Source organism: Gigantopelta aegis, chromosome 6 (assembly GCF_016097555.1).
Source record: "Gigantopelta aegis isolate Gae_Host chromosome 6, Gae_host_genome, whole genome shotgun sequence".
NCBI classification, from domain to species: Eukaryota; Metazoa; Mollusca; class Gastropoda; order Neomphalida; family Peltospiridae; genus Gigantopelta; species Gigantopelta aegis.
In genome coordinates this window covers 21,060,322-21,076,757 of record NC_054704.1, presented here as the reverse complement: position 1 = coordinate 21,076,757, position 16,436 = coordinate 21,060,322, and the positions used below count along the sequence as shown (strand labels likewise).

Genomic DNA, 16,436 nt, shown 5'->3' with positions numbered 1-16,436 from the left:
GATTGGGATGGGGGAAAACCGAACCAGAGAATGGCAGTTTGATCCTATGACGTAAGCACCTCCGGTTAACATGCTACCGATTCAGCTAGAAGATCACAGACATTATTCTAATCAAGTTATACTGTCAATTTCTCACTGATCCAAAAGTGTTATAACAAGTCGTCTCAGTTATGTAAAGCATACAATTAATTGAAAAATTATTTCTATTTCTGTCTTTTATAATAAGCTGTGACATTAGGTAAATGATGCAATGCACTAATAAAAAAACAAATTCAAAATATCTTCTGCCTATTTCAAAAACAAATTATAGTTAGTTAAGGATAAAACACTGATAAAATCACAAAGAATACTACAAGTCCCAAAGCATATAATCATTAAGTAATAATTGTAGCATTCTACTTTTAAGGTTGTTTTTTTCAATGTTAGAACCAGTTAATATTTGCCTGTTGCTATATTTAGCGAAGGATCTAAACTAGTTCAGATGCTCACCAATCCATAAACATTTAGTCTCAATATAATTAAACAAAGAAATAATGCAGTATCACATTAATTTGAAGCAATTTCTGATCTTATTTTAGTGGCATTATTTTCATTTTAATAATTAAGCAATTCTACTTAATATAAAGCAAATGATAATTATATTTCTTAATGATATATGTATTTTAGTGGTATAAATAGGTAATTTGATATCATAAAAGCAAAATGTTATATCTTATTGATGTATGAAACTAGGCAATATATTTATTCTTTATTCTTCTTGAAAAAGGATAGTGTTTTTATCTTCACGCACTAGTAAATGTAAAATAATTAGTATGATGACAAGTGAACAGAACCTACCGTTTTGTCTTATCAGTCATCTCATGATCATATTCATCCTGAAGCTGCTGGAGTTTGTGCGGTATGTACTCCTTACACACACGAAGGGCATCACTCCACATTTCTGTTTCCTAAAATAACATATCTTCTTTACAGCTTGTAGCATATATCTCTACACATTTCATACCAAATGATGTAAAATCAATAGTTCATATTACTTATGTCATATTGCACAAACCACTAACCAGTGTCCTGGACAGACAGCTCAGATAGTGTGTGATGGAACTTTAATTGGATATAAGCATTAAAATAACTATAAATCAAATCAAATCAAATCAATGCGATTGGTATTATTTTCAAACTGGATTAACTCTTGCACATTATGAAACAATTTTTTATATCAATTATTAACTAATAATAATAACAATAATAATAATAATAATAATGTCTATACTCTTTTTTGGAGAAGACATTAAAAGAAGAATTACTGGGCACTCAGACAAATGTTACTAAATATAGATTGTTACTGAATAACATGGCAAATATAATTAAAGAAGTTTAAAAATACAACACTATTTAATTAAGTACTTAATAAAATAATTGCTATGAAAAGTCTACCCACTTTGTAAAATTTAACTGCCAATTCTGGTCTTTGAGCTCGTAACAAATAGGACTCAGCCTTGGCGAATTCCTTTTCTTCAAATGCGAATCTGGCTTGACCAACTAGGACATCCGCGACCGAGTCTGGGTCGTGAGCCTCTGCCACACGCTGGGCAGAATCCCAGTCTTGGTTGTGAACATACCTGATTGAAAAACATCAGTTATAAAGAATATTAATGAAGAAAAATGTAGGTGTTTTTCTTTTAATTAATACTTAAAATGACCTCTTAAACCTATTTGCATTTTCCTCCTTTCTAATGCACTGGTTTAAATATCACAACAGATAATCCTTGGGCTGAATTGGCAAGGTAGTGTCAGAGATCAGGTTATAGTAAATATAAAAATATATAGTACAATTCATAATATAGGCACTAATACCGTACCAATTTAATATTAGGCAGTGAAAACTATTTTTAACTTGTACTGTTTTTTATCAGTAGATTACACATCACTTACAACCCCTTGCTTAAATTATCAATTTTGGCAAATCCAATTTTTTATCTGGTCATCCTGGTGTATGTAGTAGGTCAAATGTACCTTGGGTAAAACAGAACACCTACAAACGCTGGGATCTAGGGTCAGTGAGTCATTCCAATGGAATTTTTACATAACTACAGTTTTATACACTGCATTTTAGTAATAAATTTGACTGAATTTCATAAAACGCTATCCTCTAAACATCAGATCCTGTCTAAATAAATATTAGGTCCCTGGCGTGATCCGGTTTAGACGGGTTTCATTGTCTATTGTTTGTGATATGTTTAGTATAAATAGTTGAAACTGACATTCATGCTTCAGTCAAAAGATTTACCAACTTGTTTTATTGAAAAGATTGTGAAAATTGTGAAATGAAAGGTGAATGCTATCCTAAATTTCACTGTGATATTTTACTACAACTGAAGAAAATACTGAAATAAAAAATAATGTACAGATACCTGCTTGCTCTGAAATGAAATTTTTAATACAAATTAATCTGTAATTAGATCAGTTAAAAACTTATTTTGAATAAGAAATAAAAGATCAACCTAGCTCCTTAATTAACTTAAGACATGAACTTACATATAATTTTAAAGATGTTTTGTAATAACTGTTTAGAGGTGAATTATCATAATTGCAAGTGACATATGTTTCTATTTTTACATTTATATGTGACAAACAACTACAACTTAATTTATCCTTGCATAATGAAATCAAGAATGTCAAAATAGGAATGTGCTGTCACTTGGCATAAACAATGGTTTCCCTAACTATCCATGGCTAAGGTCAATTACATATTAAGTCTACACCACATATCCATCAAAACAGCAGCCAGTGCCTGACAACGTGGAAACATGATTAAACTGTGATGTAATATGTTACACTGTCAGTCACCATCCATGGACTTTTTCAAATAATATTAATTTGATTCTACTAGTAAATAAATTATTTAGCTGTAATTGTTTTACATGCATGTAATTAAAGAAACATTTTTTACACTTAAAAAATAACAGCTAATAAATAATTTTAGTCTTTATACAACTTTGATACTGCCCCTTTAATGTATATACAACCCCACCGTAATACAAACATGAGACACCATGGCAATAACGAGCTCACATGAGAACTGCTTCTTTTGGTCTTCCTGCTTTCACAAACTCTGCTTCAGCTTCCGAAAATTTGCCCTCATCTTCCAGATACATGGCATACTTTAGGTGAATGTCGGGCAATTTGTCTTTCATGGCAATACGAGCAAGGTCAAATGCAAAGTCAAATGCACTGGAAAATTACACAAAGTCATAATAATATTTAAAATTATAACCTTTGTACTATTTTAACAACACACTTATATTTTCAACTCCTGGTGCATACGCTATATACTTTTGATATATTATGTCATATTTAAAAATAATCTTCATATAAAACAACTAATCTGTTTTGTCTAATGTACTCGCAATTCCAGAATTTTAAATACATTTTTTTTCTTTTTTATCTTAATTAAAACAAATGCAAATGCTGATTCGGTCAGAGATTAAAATAATACTGGACAAAAAAGTTGATAAACTCTACATATTAAAATAAATAGCAGATTATTGTGAGCTTTTCATCAAAGAACAAAAACAGGAACAGTTTTTTGGATAGAGCTAAAATCAAAAATTCTGGGGAAAACTGCAGGATTTCATCTCTGCATAATACAGTAGATACAAATATTCTACTATTTTACCACACAATGCTTTAAAACAAATTGCACATTTTGATTTTAAAATGTTGCATATTGTGCCTAATAATTAGATGAATCTAACTTACCAGTTCTCTGTTGCATAATCAATGGCCGACTCGAGAAAACCATATTTGTGCAGTAATTTGACGGCTGAGTCTCCACCTAGAGACTTTGCCCACATGTATGCTACCTGCTTCGCTGCAATCTGGCCACCATGGTTCTTAGCAACCTAGAATCCAGTGACAAAATTAATACCATAATTTTTTTAATTAAATTGATTTCACAACAAACAAATAAATATTATAAAGATGGAAAAATGGTCAATACTTAATTTTAAAAAAAAGAGAAGACTTGGGAATTCAGTGAGTTTACTGGTAAAACAGAACAAATAATTTGAAGACTCTTTGAAAACAACACCCAGTGTTAATCACAACCATTTAGCTCTGGCTGCTGAATCTAAAACCTGTGATGGTAATTTAATGTGATGGTTTTATTTAATTGAAAAAAAACAGAGGAAGACAATTTTAATGGCAACAACAAATTTAGGAACATTATTAATTCCTTTTTGTAATTTAAATTGTGTGTAGTTTTTTTTAAACCAAACAGGAAGGGCACAATCACATTCATAACAAGCTTATTGTGGAATAACACACAATGTTAAATAATCCAGCCAGACACTAATCTGAATTAAGTTTTGAACAAAACATTTAATAAATTACCCTATAGGCTTCATCCCATGAGTCATGCGCTCTGTACATGTTGACAGCTGCCTTCCAGTCACCGGCTTCAATGAAGTGCTGCTCAGCCTGTCGCAAGTTGCCCTCTGTCTCCAGCTCCTGGAGGTACGAAAATACAATATGTACAAGAAAGTGTCAGTGCATTTTAAATAAATGCAGTTAAAAGATTTAAGTACTGAATATTAAGTACAGGATATTATGGCCACTGCAACACCAGGGCTACATGTTACTTTCCAGAACTACATATATCACATCCTCTAATATACTAGTTAGGGAGGCAATGGCTGGGATGGGAAATAAACTAATGGGTTCACTGAAAGGGACCCATTGCACCACATAAAAACATTCAACCACTGAGCTATGATCTAACCCGAATTTTAATGCTGTAGTAATATGCAATTGTGAGATACACCACAAAGAATCAGCTCTTTATATGTAATATTACATGTGCTACACATTTGTACTAAAATTTATTTTACAATAATAGGAGATGTTGCTATTTTTGATAAATTTCGGCAAACATGACATAATTACTGAGACTAGTGAAAATACATCATACAGTGGCAAGAAGCTGGTGAGTGTCTCCTAGCAAATCTTTGTGGTAGAGCTTCACCAAGCGGATCATGTCATTGTAGTGTCTCTGTTTCTTATACATGGTGATAGCCAAGTCTGGTTCTTCCACAGCAACATAAAGTCTGAAACAAGACAAAAACAGGCAAATATACTCTAAATGGTTTTTCCATTAAAATATGCCATGATGGAATTCTCTCATCAGGCTAAAGAAAAAAAACCCAACACAACCCCCCTTCCCCACAAAAAACCCCCCAACCCCCCAACAAACAACAACTTCCCCAAATTTAAAGAACACATGTGTTTTTATATATTTTAATCAGTTGGAAACAAAAATCAATATCACCACAAATGGGGGAAAAGGGTGACCAGGAACACACACTCCCCTATTTTGGTATATACAAACAATATGTATGTTACCCCTTTCATATTTTGTACCAATCCACTGACAATAAAATCTAGAAATGGTTATTTTAATCATATCAATGAATGAGAAAAATGCTTTGGTTCCATGGAATTCACCATAATCTGATTAACTGAAAAATTCTTACAGCTTATGTTTAACTCAAACAATATATACTCAATATAAGGAATCCTACTTTTCTGCTTCTCTAAATTTCCCCTCTTCTTCCAACTGTCTGGCTTGAGAAATGTACAGAGAAGATACATCATCAGCTTTCATGTACGTTGATGCAAGCTGAAGTTCCATAAATAAACAAGTTACTAATAAGCTGCAAAACTAAGTATCAAATATGGGTGTTTATAAATCAGATATTTTTATGTATTAGAATAGTTTTACTATACTATAAACATTTTAATGAAGAGCACATTCATTATCTTTTTATTATACAAATATATATAATATACACATTAAAAACTAAGGTAAACAATTACCTAATTATTACCAAAATGTGTCCAATATATCGAGGGGTTAGTGCCAGAACCCATTATATGGTGAATTATACAAAACAGAGTTAATCACCTTGTCAGCATCATGGGAAGGTGTACTATCATTTCACAATGTCTCATTCAAACCAATCATTTATTTATGCTTTTATAGAACAGAACTCAAACCAATTATCTTTTATGTCCATATCCACAAAAGGCAAAATCCATTTTTAGCACTACCTTATTCTGTCTCTCTAGAATTTTGTAGTATCACCCATAGTTGACAGACATAACGCGTTAGCTTACAACACTGGATTGTGGTTGGCTGTAAACTGTCTGAGAAGATTGAATCCTAGGTGCCATACCGCATGACAGGCTAATGACATATGCTAGCTCTAAGTGTTTACATCCAGCGAAGGTGTTTTATGTAAACTATCTCTGGCTGGGTGTTTTGGCTTACAAAGAAATAACAACTCTGGCTGAGGTAGCTAGAATTGACTGTTTACGCATCACGATGACTGGTCCGTTTGTGATAATCTGAGATGGACTGCAAACAATGGGAGGGGGGGGGGGGGGGGGGGGGCTGGAAGTGTTTAGTTCTTAGACATCTGGAATGTTGTTAACTAGTTGCTGAATAAATGCTGGTTATGTAAATAGTTTAATAAGAAGTGATTGCAGTTCATTTAGTTCTACAGAAGAAACATGCAGTTAAGGAAATATTAACTGAACAGAGACAGAGAATCTAGTTAAACAGGAAAGTTGTTTTCCCTTATTTTAGTCTGAATAGTTACTATGTGTATTAGAGGGAAAAAAAAAAAAAATTGCCGGGGGCAGGACGTAGCCCAGTAGTAAAGTGCTGCCCTGGTGTATGGTCAGTCTAGGATCGATCCCTGTTAGTGTAATCATTGGACTATTTCTCGTTCCAGCCAGTGCTTCACAACTGGTGTTACAGACCATCCTGTCTGTGGGATGATGCATATATTAAAGATCCCTTGGTGCTAATAAAAAAATAGTTGCCCATAGTTTCCTCTCTAAAATATATTTGTGGTCATTAACCACATGTCTGACACCACATACCTGTAGTTGTGTTGAGTGTGTCATTAAATATAAAATTCCTTTCTTTCTTTCTTTCTTTCTTTTTTTAAACATGGCTCCCATATGCAACAACCTTAGTTAAAAATTATGATCTAGCTATGTCTGTATTTTGTAGACAATTTGAATATTATAAAAAAAAAAAAATTTAAGTTGCAATTTAAAATGAAAATGCCTGGGAATTGTTTATTGTAAAAAGGATGCTGGCCCAAAGATGATAAATGTTTTATGACCATACGCAATAAAATATTTTAATTTACTTAGCATAGAGGGAAATTAGTTTATATTATTTCAAAGGCATCATCACAGGATTGTAACTTTTTTAGTCATTGTATATTTTATAGATATTATATAATATTTGACATATAGTTGAATATGAATTAGTAGATAAAGGTCAAGTATTTTTCTTTAAATTGGAGTCCGTTCATGGTAGTTCATATTATAACTAATTGGTTAGAAGAAGTGACCCCCTTTATATAAATGGCATAAAATAAATATGCATACTAATAATAAATATTGTTCATTGTAGTAGTTGAAATGTATGCACATTCATATTTTCTGGGCTAAAATATCTAGATATTACTACATTAACTGGAATAATTGTAGCATTTCAGATGTTCCAATGATGAGATATCTCTGGTCATTATAACAAAGTGGTTACTGCTATAGTGTGTTTAAATAAAATGTGTGTGTGTACATGTATATCATTCTACGAGTGCATTAGACAAACATTCTACTTAATCACGCACCAGATCAGTGCTGATGACGAATGCATTAAACTGTATTTAGATATGTTTTACACCTGGTCTTATTGTACTTAATGGCATTCACTGATACATTAAAGATTGTGATATGTACTTTCCTGTCAATGGGGGAAATGCATATAAATGATACCTTGTCACTGTTTTGTTGGAGCAGCCACTATGCCGGTAACAATTTTCCTTTTGCATTTTACAGACCAAGTGTCGAAATACCTCACAGAGAGGACATATGATAACTATGGTTTAAACAACTTCCAGATCAGGTTGCCGGGGTCTGGATTGAAAATTAACGTTGCGGAAAGACACTGGCTTAAGATGTGATAATAATCCAGCTCAGATTTCAAGACATCACTTGCCAGATTCGTTTCGAGTTGTGCTGTGTCATAGCCAGCTTTGTTTTGTAGATCCACATAGTCACGATCAAGGGACACATACACCTTCCCACCTGCGTTATATTGAATTCTTAGGGGAACAAAAATAACAGTTAAAACTTGATACACAACTACCCACAAGCACCAAACGCCTAGAGTTTGAGGATTAAAAAAAATATGGAACATGGAATAGGTGATTTTAACAATTCACTAGCCATATATATATATGTATATTAGGGTAGCCAGGATTGTTTATTGGGGGTGGAGTGGAGATAGAGGGCACTGCTTTTACACATTTTATGGGGTGACATGTATTATAAAAGTTGGTACTGTGAAAAAAGAGGTCCTCTTGTGCCCAATCCCTGGCTACCCGGATACGCCAGTGCATATATGTACAATTTAAAGTATATCAATCAATAGATTTTGGTTTCAACACAGGTACCTTTAGTAGTATTACTTGCATGGACAGTAGAATTGTGGTAATTATTTGCTAATTTCATATTGTTTTAGTAAGTTTTAATCACCTATAACTTCTAAACATTGTTTTAGTAACATCTGACCCATGTTGCATGCAAACATCTTACACACGATGAGATTTTTGTGCATTTTTGTAAAACCTATGAAAATGCGCATTCTGCTAGGAATCATTACACGTTGATTGTAAATATAGTTGTCATTTTATTCTCTCTAAATTGCTGTTTAAATCATTAAGTTGCAGAACATAATTTTGTTTTAGAACATGTCAAAACGTAGACACTTTAGAATGAGTGAAAACTTTTAAAGAAAAATGCCGAATATAGTTACTGGCCCTGTATTCATTTTGTTTCGTTAAATTACTGTGTATTAAAAATCATTAAACGTATTAACTTATCTTAACGGTTGATTATTAATTCAGTCAGTAGCTCAACACTACAGGTGGTGCAGTTTACTCTGATAGCTTACATTTCGTGTTTAATTAGTATAATAAATATATATGTTATATCTGGTATGATAGCTTACATTTCATGTAATAATTAATACCGTATAACCGGAAATTTTCGTGGTCTTAATTTTTCGTGGTTTGGGGTATAAAAACATTTCAAGGTTTCTTATTTTCGTTGTTTGCCAAATCTAATTTGAAAGTGATTTTATTTTCGAGTTTTAGCAAGTCTAGTTGCGAGAATACTTGCTATTGTTGATTAAAGTTTCACTTCGGCTGCCAGTTGTTCGATACTACCGACGTGTAAAGTTAAACAATAGAACAATCACCTGTAGCCTAATTGGCCACTGTGATACCCGGTATGCTATTCGACAGACAACTGATCACAGTCTTTGATTTTGTGTAAAGCCAATTACGTCGTATGTGTGAACAAAGCACTTAAGGAAGCCATGAAGTCTAATTTTACCACATGGTATTCAAAGCGGGTTTCCCTGGCTACGAAACACGGCGAAGTTGTAACGGACATCAAGATCGAAATGCGTACTTCGGCGATAAAACCAATTCATGCAAGGTGGATTATGAAAGTTATGGCAGAATTAAAAATACGCCAGGAAATGTTGAAATCTGCATTCATCCACCCCAGAATCTCTGATGCAGTGTGGGCGGACATTGACAAAAACAATATACGAAATTTAAAAATATTTCATTATATTCTACAAACAGTGAGATTCACGCAATAACTTTTTTTAAATTCTAACTTGTTGTTTTGACTATACCATTCTCTTGTCGTATCCGGTGGACTGCGCATGACAGGAAATAAAATGTTCCGATAAATTGTCAGTGTGTTATGGTTTTCACAATAAATATTTTAGTTAGAATTTGTTGATTTTTTCAAATATTTTCAAGGATTTATATTTTCGATGCTAACTACTTACCCTCGAAACCCACGAAAATAAAAATCCTCGAAAATTTCCGGTTATACGGTATAACAAATATATCTGTTATAACTGGTTTTAAGGCTTTGCTTTGATTGACAAATTGTTTTTCTAAAGTTGTTAAGAGCTTCTAGCAACCTTCTACAATACCAGGGAGCACAATTTACCATCTCAGTGTAGGATAAGGTTACTGTGCACACAGCTGGAAACACCCATGACCCTTTCCAGTGTCTGCCATCCAAAGATAATTTGTTATTGTTTACAATTACTTCCTGCCGCCAGTACATTTTCAAAGTATTAATAACACAGACCCAATTAGGTGTCTCAGAGCTGCTGCGAAATTAAACGTTTACTGTATGCCATGTGGACTCACTGCAAGATAACATTATTCTTGACTTGAGATTCACACATATGCTGGACTGTAAGAAAAACTGGCATGCTGGTTGGAGCCGTTTGTGTTCAAGTTGCAGGAGCCAGAATAAATTAAATAGTTCTTCATCTAATTACATCATGATTTATTATTATTAGCAGACAAAACTTTTAAGGTTTATACTAAAACAAATAACTGCTAGCATCTAAAAGCAAAATATTTAGCAAAAGTTAAGTTTCCGATTTTTAAGTGCATTCCAAAGTTTTCAGTGCAGTTTTCTCAGATTGAAGTGGAAAGGAGATAAGTGGTTCTGACACTAACCACTCGAGATATATATATACAGTAGAATCTCATTGGCTCGAACACTGTCGGTGCATCAAAGTTTGTTCGACCCATCGGGTAGTTCGAACCATGCATTCGGCCGTTGTCGGGTGTTTCTGTACCACAAAAATCAATCGGACATTTCCATAAAACCAGCTTGGGCAAGATGATCCGATTGACTCATGAGTAATAAAGTTGCCGTCAAATGTTGGATGAGATATATATTTGTAACAATTATTTATCAGCGTTAAAGAAACAAATACGATTGACAAAACTATATAATAGAGGATATATAAAACTGGAACATAATTGTCGTCGTCTTCATCTTCATTCATAGTTGTGTCGTCGTTAGAGCTGGGACAAAACTTAGCGTGACGTAAACAATTGGCTATTGTTTTTTGTGTCACCTGCATCAAATACACTGCATCCAGTAATTAGCACGTCTGTGTTTCTGTCGTTTGTCGTGGCTTTTCAGGTTTTTATCACGCCTTGGTCCATGGGCTGTGTTAGGTGGCAAAGAGATCAGCTCAATAACTTTCAGACCTTTCAGTTTAGGGTTGGCGGGACAATTATCCACAATCATGGCTATTTTTCTACCATTAGGATACATTCTTAAATTATTGTTTTATATATATTTCCTTGCATAGACTTAGCTGTTCGAGCTAAATATGTTTAATTTTACAGTTCGGATCAATAAACTGGTTCGAGAGAAAGCTTCTGTTCGACCCCAGGGGTATTCGACCAATCAGCACCAAAATAAAAGGGTTTAATAGAGAGAAAAAATCGGGACATTGTTCTTGGTTCGAGAATACCGGTAGGTTCGACCGTTGGGCGTTCGAGCCAATGAAATTCTACTGTATATATTTTTTTTTATTTTTTTATTTTTTTATATAATACATACACAATGCTATCAGATTTTATGGAAAATAATTAATGAAATTTCCTATGAAATGATTTTTTTTTTTAATTTTGTTATTGTTGTTGTAAACTACAGGATTGACTGATTACCTTATGAGCTTGTTCCCATTTTCCGGCCTGATTGTACATGTCGACAGCTTCCCTGGTACAGCCAGCCTCAACATAAAACCTTTCAGCAGTCTGCAATAGTAACAACACTACAGTCAAACCTTGGTATAAAGGCTACCCATGGAATTTATAGAAGGATGCCAATATTGTTCAATGGTCTTTATATACAATATAAAATGCATGCATAATTTGTGCTTTTTTATAAACAGGTGACCTTTCCTTTGTAGCAGATTCAAATTCTGATTTCAAAAATTAGCATGTAGATAAAAAGAACATAATGTATATGCATTTCAGTCTAAGTATACTGACTTAATAAAATAAGCAGTGTTTGGCAGCACAATCAGCATCAACAGTGCTGAACTGAACAGAACCACTGTGTGAAAAATCCTTATGAGACACCACACTGATGTAAATTTTAAAAATTCAACATCTTTTGCAACTTGCAAGAAGATAAGACTTACTTCTTTCTCTAGTACTAAATTGGAGAGTAAATAAGTATTCTTCTTTGAAGTTTCTAAAATTACAATTGCAATAAGAGCCGAACAGTTACCTCATACTCTCCAACAGATGCATAATGGTCAGCAATCTTCTTGTAGTATCGTGATGACATGGCGGAATCTTGCAGCTCCAAGATCTGGACAGCCTTTGACCACTGACGCGAGTTGATGGCAGCTTCAACTGATTTCATTGTAGCTCTAAAGAAAATACAACAGAACCCACTAAAGACCTGTTATGCTAAAAAATTGCAGCTTTTATAAACACAGGACCATTTTTACATGTTAAAGAAAGAGACAACTTAATGAACTTTTTAAATTAATATAGTTTGGAAGAACACATGAGAAAAGTTTTTATATCTTTAAATTATTTTATTTTAATGCTTATAATCTCTTAAAACTTAATGTATGCTGTCCTGGGCTATTTATTTGGACTGTCTATCCAGTACGATAGATGCTAGTGATTAGAAGTCAATGGAGTGTGTGGGAGCCAGCACTGGAGTGTGAACTAAGCACCGATGGTTTAATGCCTAGTCCATCAAGGCTGATTTTAAAATTGTCTCATTATAACAACTATAGAAAGACTAATTAAAACTGTACCCAGCTTCTATGAAGTGGTTGATGGCAGCATCGAGCTGTTTCTGAGACACCAGGTAGTCTCCCCATTCTTCTTCCAACTTGACCACCTCAGTCGGGAAGGCGTATCTAGCCAGCTCAACCGCTGCAAAATAGTTAAATTTATTCTGCTACCACTGTTTCTATTGACAGATTACAATGATGGATAAAGTAAAGTCATATACATATAGTAGTGGGATATGACTTTTGACGTCAATCATGTGACATCACACATATAGCTACATTACAAAATCGCTCATTTGACCTCTAGGTCATCATACAATTGAGCCGAAATAACAGAAATAATAGCTTTTTTCCATAATTTTTATGGGCAGAGCCTCGCAGAATTTCACTTTCTTACCTTCACAGGATAAAGCCGATATTCTACATCATTAACTAGTTGTTCTCCATACATCTGCTTTGTCAAATATACTTTTACAAATTTACATATAAATTCCTACTAGTAGTAGTATTTCTAATTTATAAATATTTCAAATATTTATTATATTCTTAACCGACATGATTTGCTAATTTTATAAAAAAAAAAATTGAAACAAAACTAATTTAATAATATTATTAGTTACTAAATGAGGTCTGCATAGTCAGCTCACAGTAATTATGATTATTAGTCACAAAAACCTTTTAGGAAACCATTCAAACACGAACATTGCTTAAAACAAAGACCCAAGAAAAGCTTCAAGTGCTAACAAATTAATACATTACATTTTGAGGTAAAACTAGCAATCTAATTAAAATTAGCTCCACTGGTCAATCACTATTACCTGTGGATCTAACAGCACCCCGTTGGAGCTCATGTCCAGTTGACCTTTCATTCGACCAATCAAAACCTTACTTGCAAAATCATGAGTGATTTGAAAAGAATTTGAAAACATTTGGGATTATGCTGAGGGTATACTAAATGATTCGGGTGGATTACGAGGTATGCCGGAAACTAATTTCAATATAAAATTTTATATAAAATTTGTTTCAAAACGAAAAAAAAAAAAAAAACCCAGTGATGGTATAGCCATAAAATCTGTTACTAGTATACAATCCAGAGTTTATTACTGCACTTTTCCCCCTGTTTTTTAATGTTGAAATACACCTACAAGTCTGCCTATTGCATATATAGTCTCGCCTGATATTTTTAGAATCTGTATGCTCCCAAATAACGCTATAAAAGGCGAAGTGTAATTGGTCGATATTTAAATTATTATTTATAGATGAAATGTCACCTGGACATGGGAGTCCACGCAATGCCGTTAGATCTACTGGTAGACCAGTAGAGCTAATTTTAATCAGATTGTAAAACTAGAATCCAGAGTTCCACAACATTATATACCTCTTCTGTAAGCTTTGCCCTTCTTGAAACATTCCATCGCTCGGTCATAATCCTTGATCTTTTCATACATGTCTCCAGCCTGAAATATTTTATTAAAAAAACAATGTGTAGTTAAAGGCATACTGTCACGGATATAAGGACCTTATTTCTCTAAAAATGGATAATAACTAAAAATTACATTAATTGTTGAAAACCAAATTTAGCTATTACATCACCTCAACTGAACCATGATGGAATGAAATCCATGTTAACCCTCTCAGCAATTTTAGTTTTTGAATTATGGACCATTGCCATAATTCAATTATTTTTACAAAATATCATCAATAAATGGAGTATGGTGGTTATGAAGATGGTTGAATAAAGTACATTTAGGGATATGCATTTAAGAATAAGAGTTGTTAATAAATATAATGAATGCAGAAAATAATTACTGAAATAACCTTCTTAAAAACTTAACACTGATTTTTTATTTTAATAAATGGATTATCATGAACTGTTACCAGACATTAGTGACATTCAGACATCCAGAGGTATATTAATATCAATTCAACGAAGTATCTCCACTATGAACCAGTTATAGAATTATGCATGAACTGCATGCAAGTTACACTTGGCATTTGTAGCTGATCTACCATGACAATACATCTCTAGTAGATGCAATTACACGAACAAAGATCAACAAAGTAATTATAATGGTTAAATTTAAAACCCAGTTATATTATTATTTAAAAGGAATGTCGTTTGTCAAGCAGTAATTGTAATGAGAGGCAACTTGTAATGAGTAGAAACCTGTATTAAGTGGCCACTTTCGACTCGTTTCACAAATGGCAGTTAAACCGTGTTTTACTGTACTTCCAATAAGACACTTACATATTCATAGAGTTCTCCCTTGATAAGAGAAGAAGCAATTCGACTGATGAGATCAGAGTTTGACATCAATTCCTAATGGAAAGACAGGAAATATCATTTGTTAACTACATGTATAATACAAGCATACAATGTAAATGATACAAAACAGACTCTATAAATAGTATTATACAACAATCAATTAGATTGTACAAATAACTTTCTGAATGTAGATATTCACATACTCTAAAAAACTTATTAAACATGAAATATCCTCATATTAATGTTCATAAGAACACAGAGACAAAGACTTTTTTTTTTTTTGACATTACAAGCATGGATGATGATGAGATGAATGGTGAAGCCGCAGTATTTCCATTTCGGTATGGGACTACAGTGACACCTTGATAATCCAGACTCCAGTAGTCCGAAAACCCCACCTTACAGACACCTGACATACAAAACAAACTCTCCACTATATAAATTAATCCGTTAATCGTTAATCCGGATATTCAGCTTCTGGAACTGGATGACCATTATCCAAAACAATTTCTAAAAAATAAAGACAATATGCTTCACTTGACCGGACGTAATTTGTTCTAATTGAAAGAAATATGTTGGTACAAATAAATTTTAAAATTCAAAATCTAGTTAAGAAATGACTTTAAAACTAAATTGTTTTCTTAAAATATTCATTTAGAATTATTTTTCCAATGTTTATACTGTTTATCTGTATTTGTTGCTTATTTCTTTTATTGGTTTGCCATTCAAGGGAAATAAGTCTTCAGGTATGATTCAGTACTAAGGAAATTCGTTAAACTGGACACTTTTAGGAAAAACCATACTGTCCGGATTATCGAGGTCTCACTGTACTTGACAGGGCCATGCTTCACGCTTGCTGTCAGTTGAGCTATCTTGGTATCACCCAAGCCCGGGGTACATGGAACATGCAATGCATGTCAATATTTGCTTTGACTATTTATGTGTTTCCTTATTTCCTTCCACTAGTATATAACAAACCTCTCTGCTTGTTGCCAGTCTAGCTGCTCTGGCAGGAAGTCCAGCCTTCATGTAGAGGTTGATCGCAGACAGATAGTCTTCCTCTCTTTCCTTCACCTGAACAATAATACACAGATTGCAATGATGAAGGCAATACAGATTCATTATATTACATATTGCAAAAAAAGGATTAATGTTCTATTAAAACATAAATTAACCTACAGAGGTAAAAATGACAATGGACAAAAATCCAAAATCTCAGAAATGTTTTGAAAAGTATGGGGATCCTTAGTTTTTGGATAACACTCAAATCTGCTGTTATGGAAAAATATTGAGGAATTTAATTTATGCACAACCTAATTTTCAATTACTGATTCTGCAGTGCTTGATTATCTTTTTAAGGAAAAGTTAACTTAATATAAACATACCTGAAAAATTGTAGTGTGTTCAAAGTAAAAATGATGAGTGGAGAACAAA

The 16,436-nt window shown here is 33.2% G+C and overlaps 1 protein-coding gene across 2 annotated transcripts in view; it reads right to left on the bottom strand.

Annotated features, from left to right (window-relative positions):
- Positions 1-16,436, bottom strand: part of LOC121374333 (intraflagellar transport protein 172 homolog) — a 60,567-nt gene that overhangs the window by 20,732 nt on the left and 23,399 nt on the right. For both annotated transcript variants that reach the window (XM_041501401.1, XM_041501402.1), the window contains exons 24-36: positions 15,981-16,076; positions 14,985-15,056; positions 14,115-14,193; positions 12,758-12,878; positions 12,214-12,358; positions 11,646-11,735; positions 5,580-5,677; positions 4,970-5,105; positions 4,393-4,509; positions 3,760-3,902; positions 3,073-3,231; positions 1,439-1,619; positions 838-947 (exon numbers count right to left, since the gene is read on the bottom strand). In XM_041501401.1, the coding sequence (XP_041357335.1) occupies positions 838-947; positions 1,439-1,619; positions 3,073-3,231; positions 3,760-3,902; positions 4,393-4,509; positions 4,970-5,105; positions 5,580-5,677; positions 11,646-11,735; positions 12,214-12,358; positions 12,758-12,878; positions 14,115-14,193; positions 14,985-15,056; positions 15,981-16,076 (1,547 nt within the window). The remainder of the gene's footprint in view (positions 1-837; positions 948-1,438; positions 1,620-3,072; positions 3,232-3,759; positions 3,903-4,392; positions 4,510-4,969; positions 5,106-5,579; positions 5,678-11,645; positions 11,736-12,213; positions 12,359-12,757; positions 12,879-14,114; positions 14,194-14,984; positions 15,057-15,980; positions 16,077-16,436) is intronic.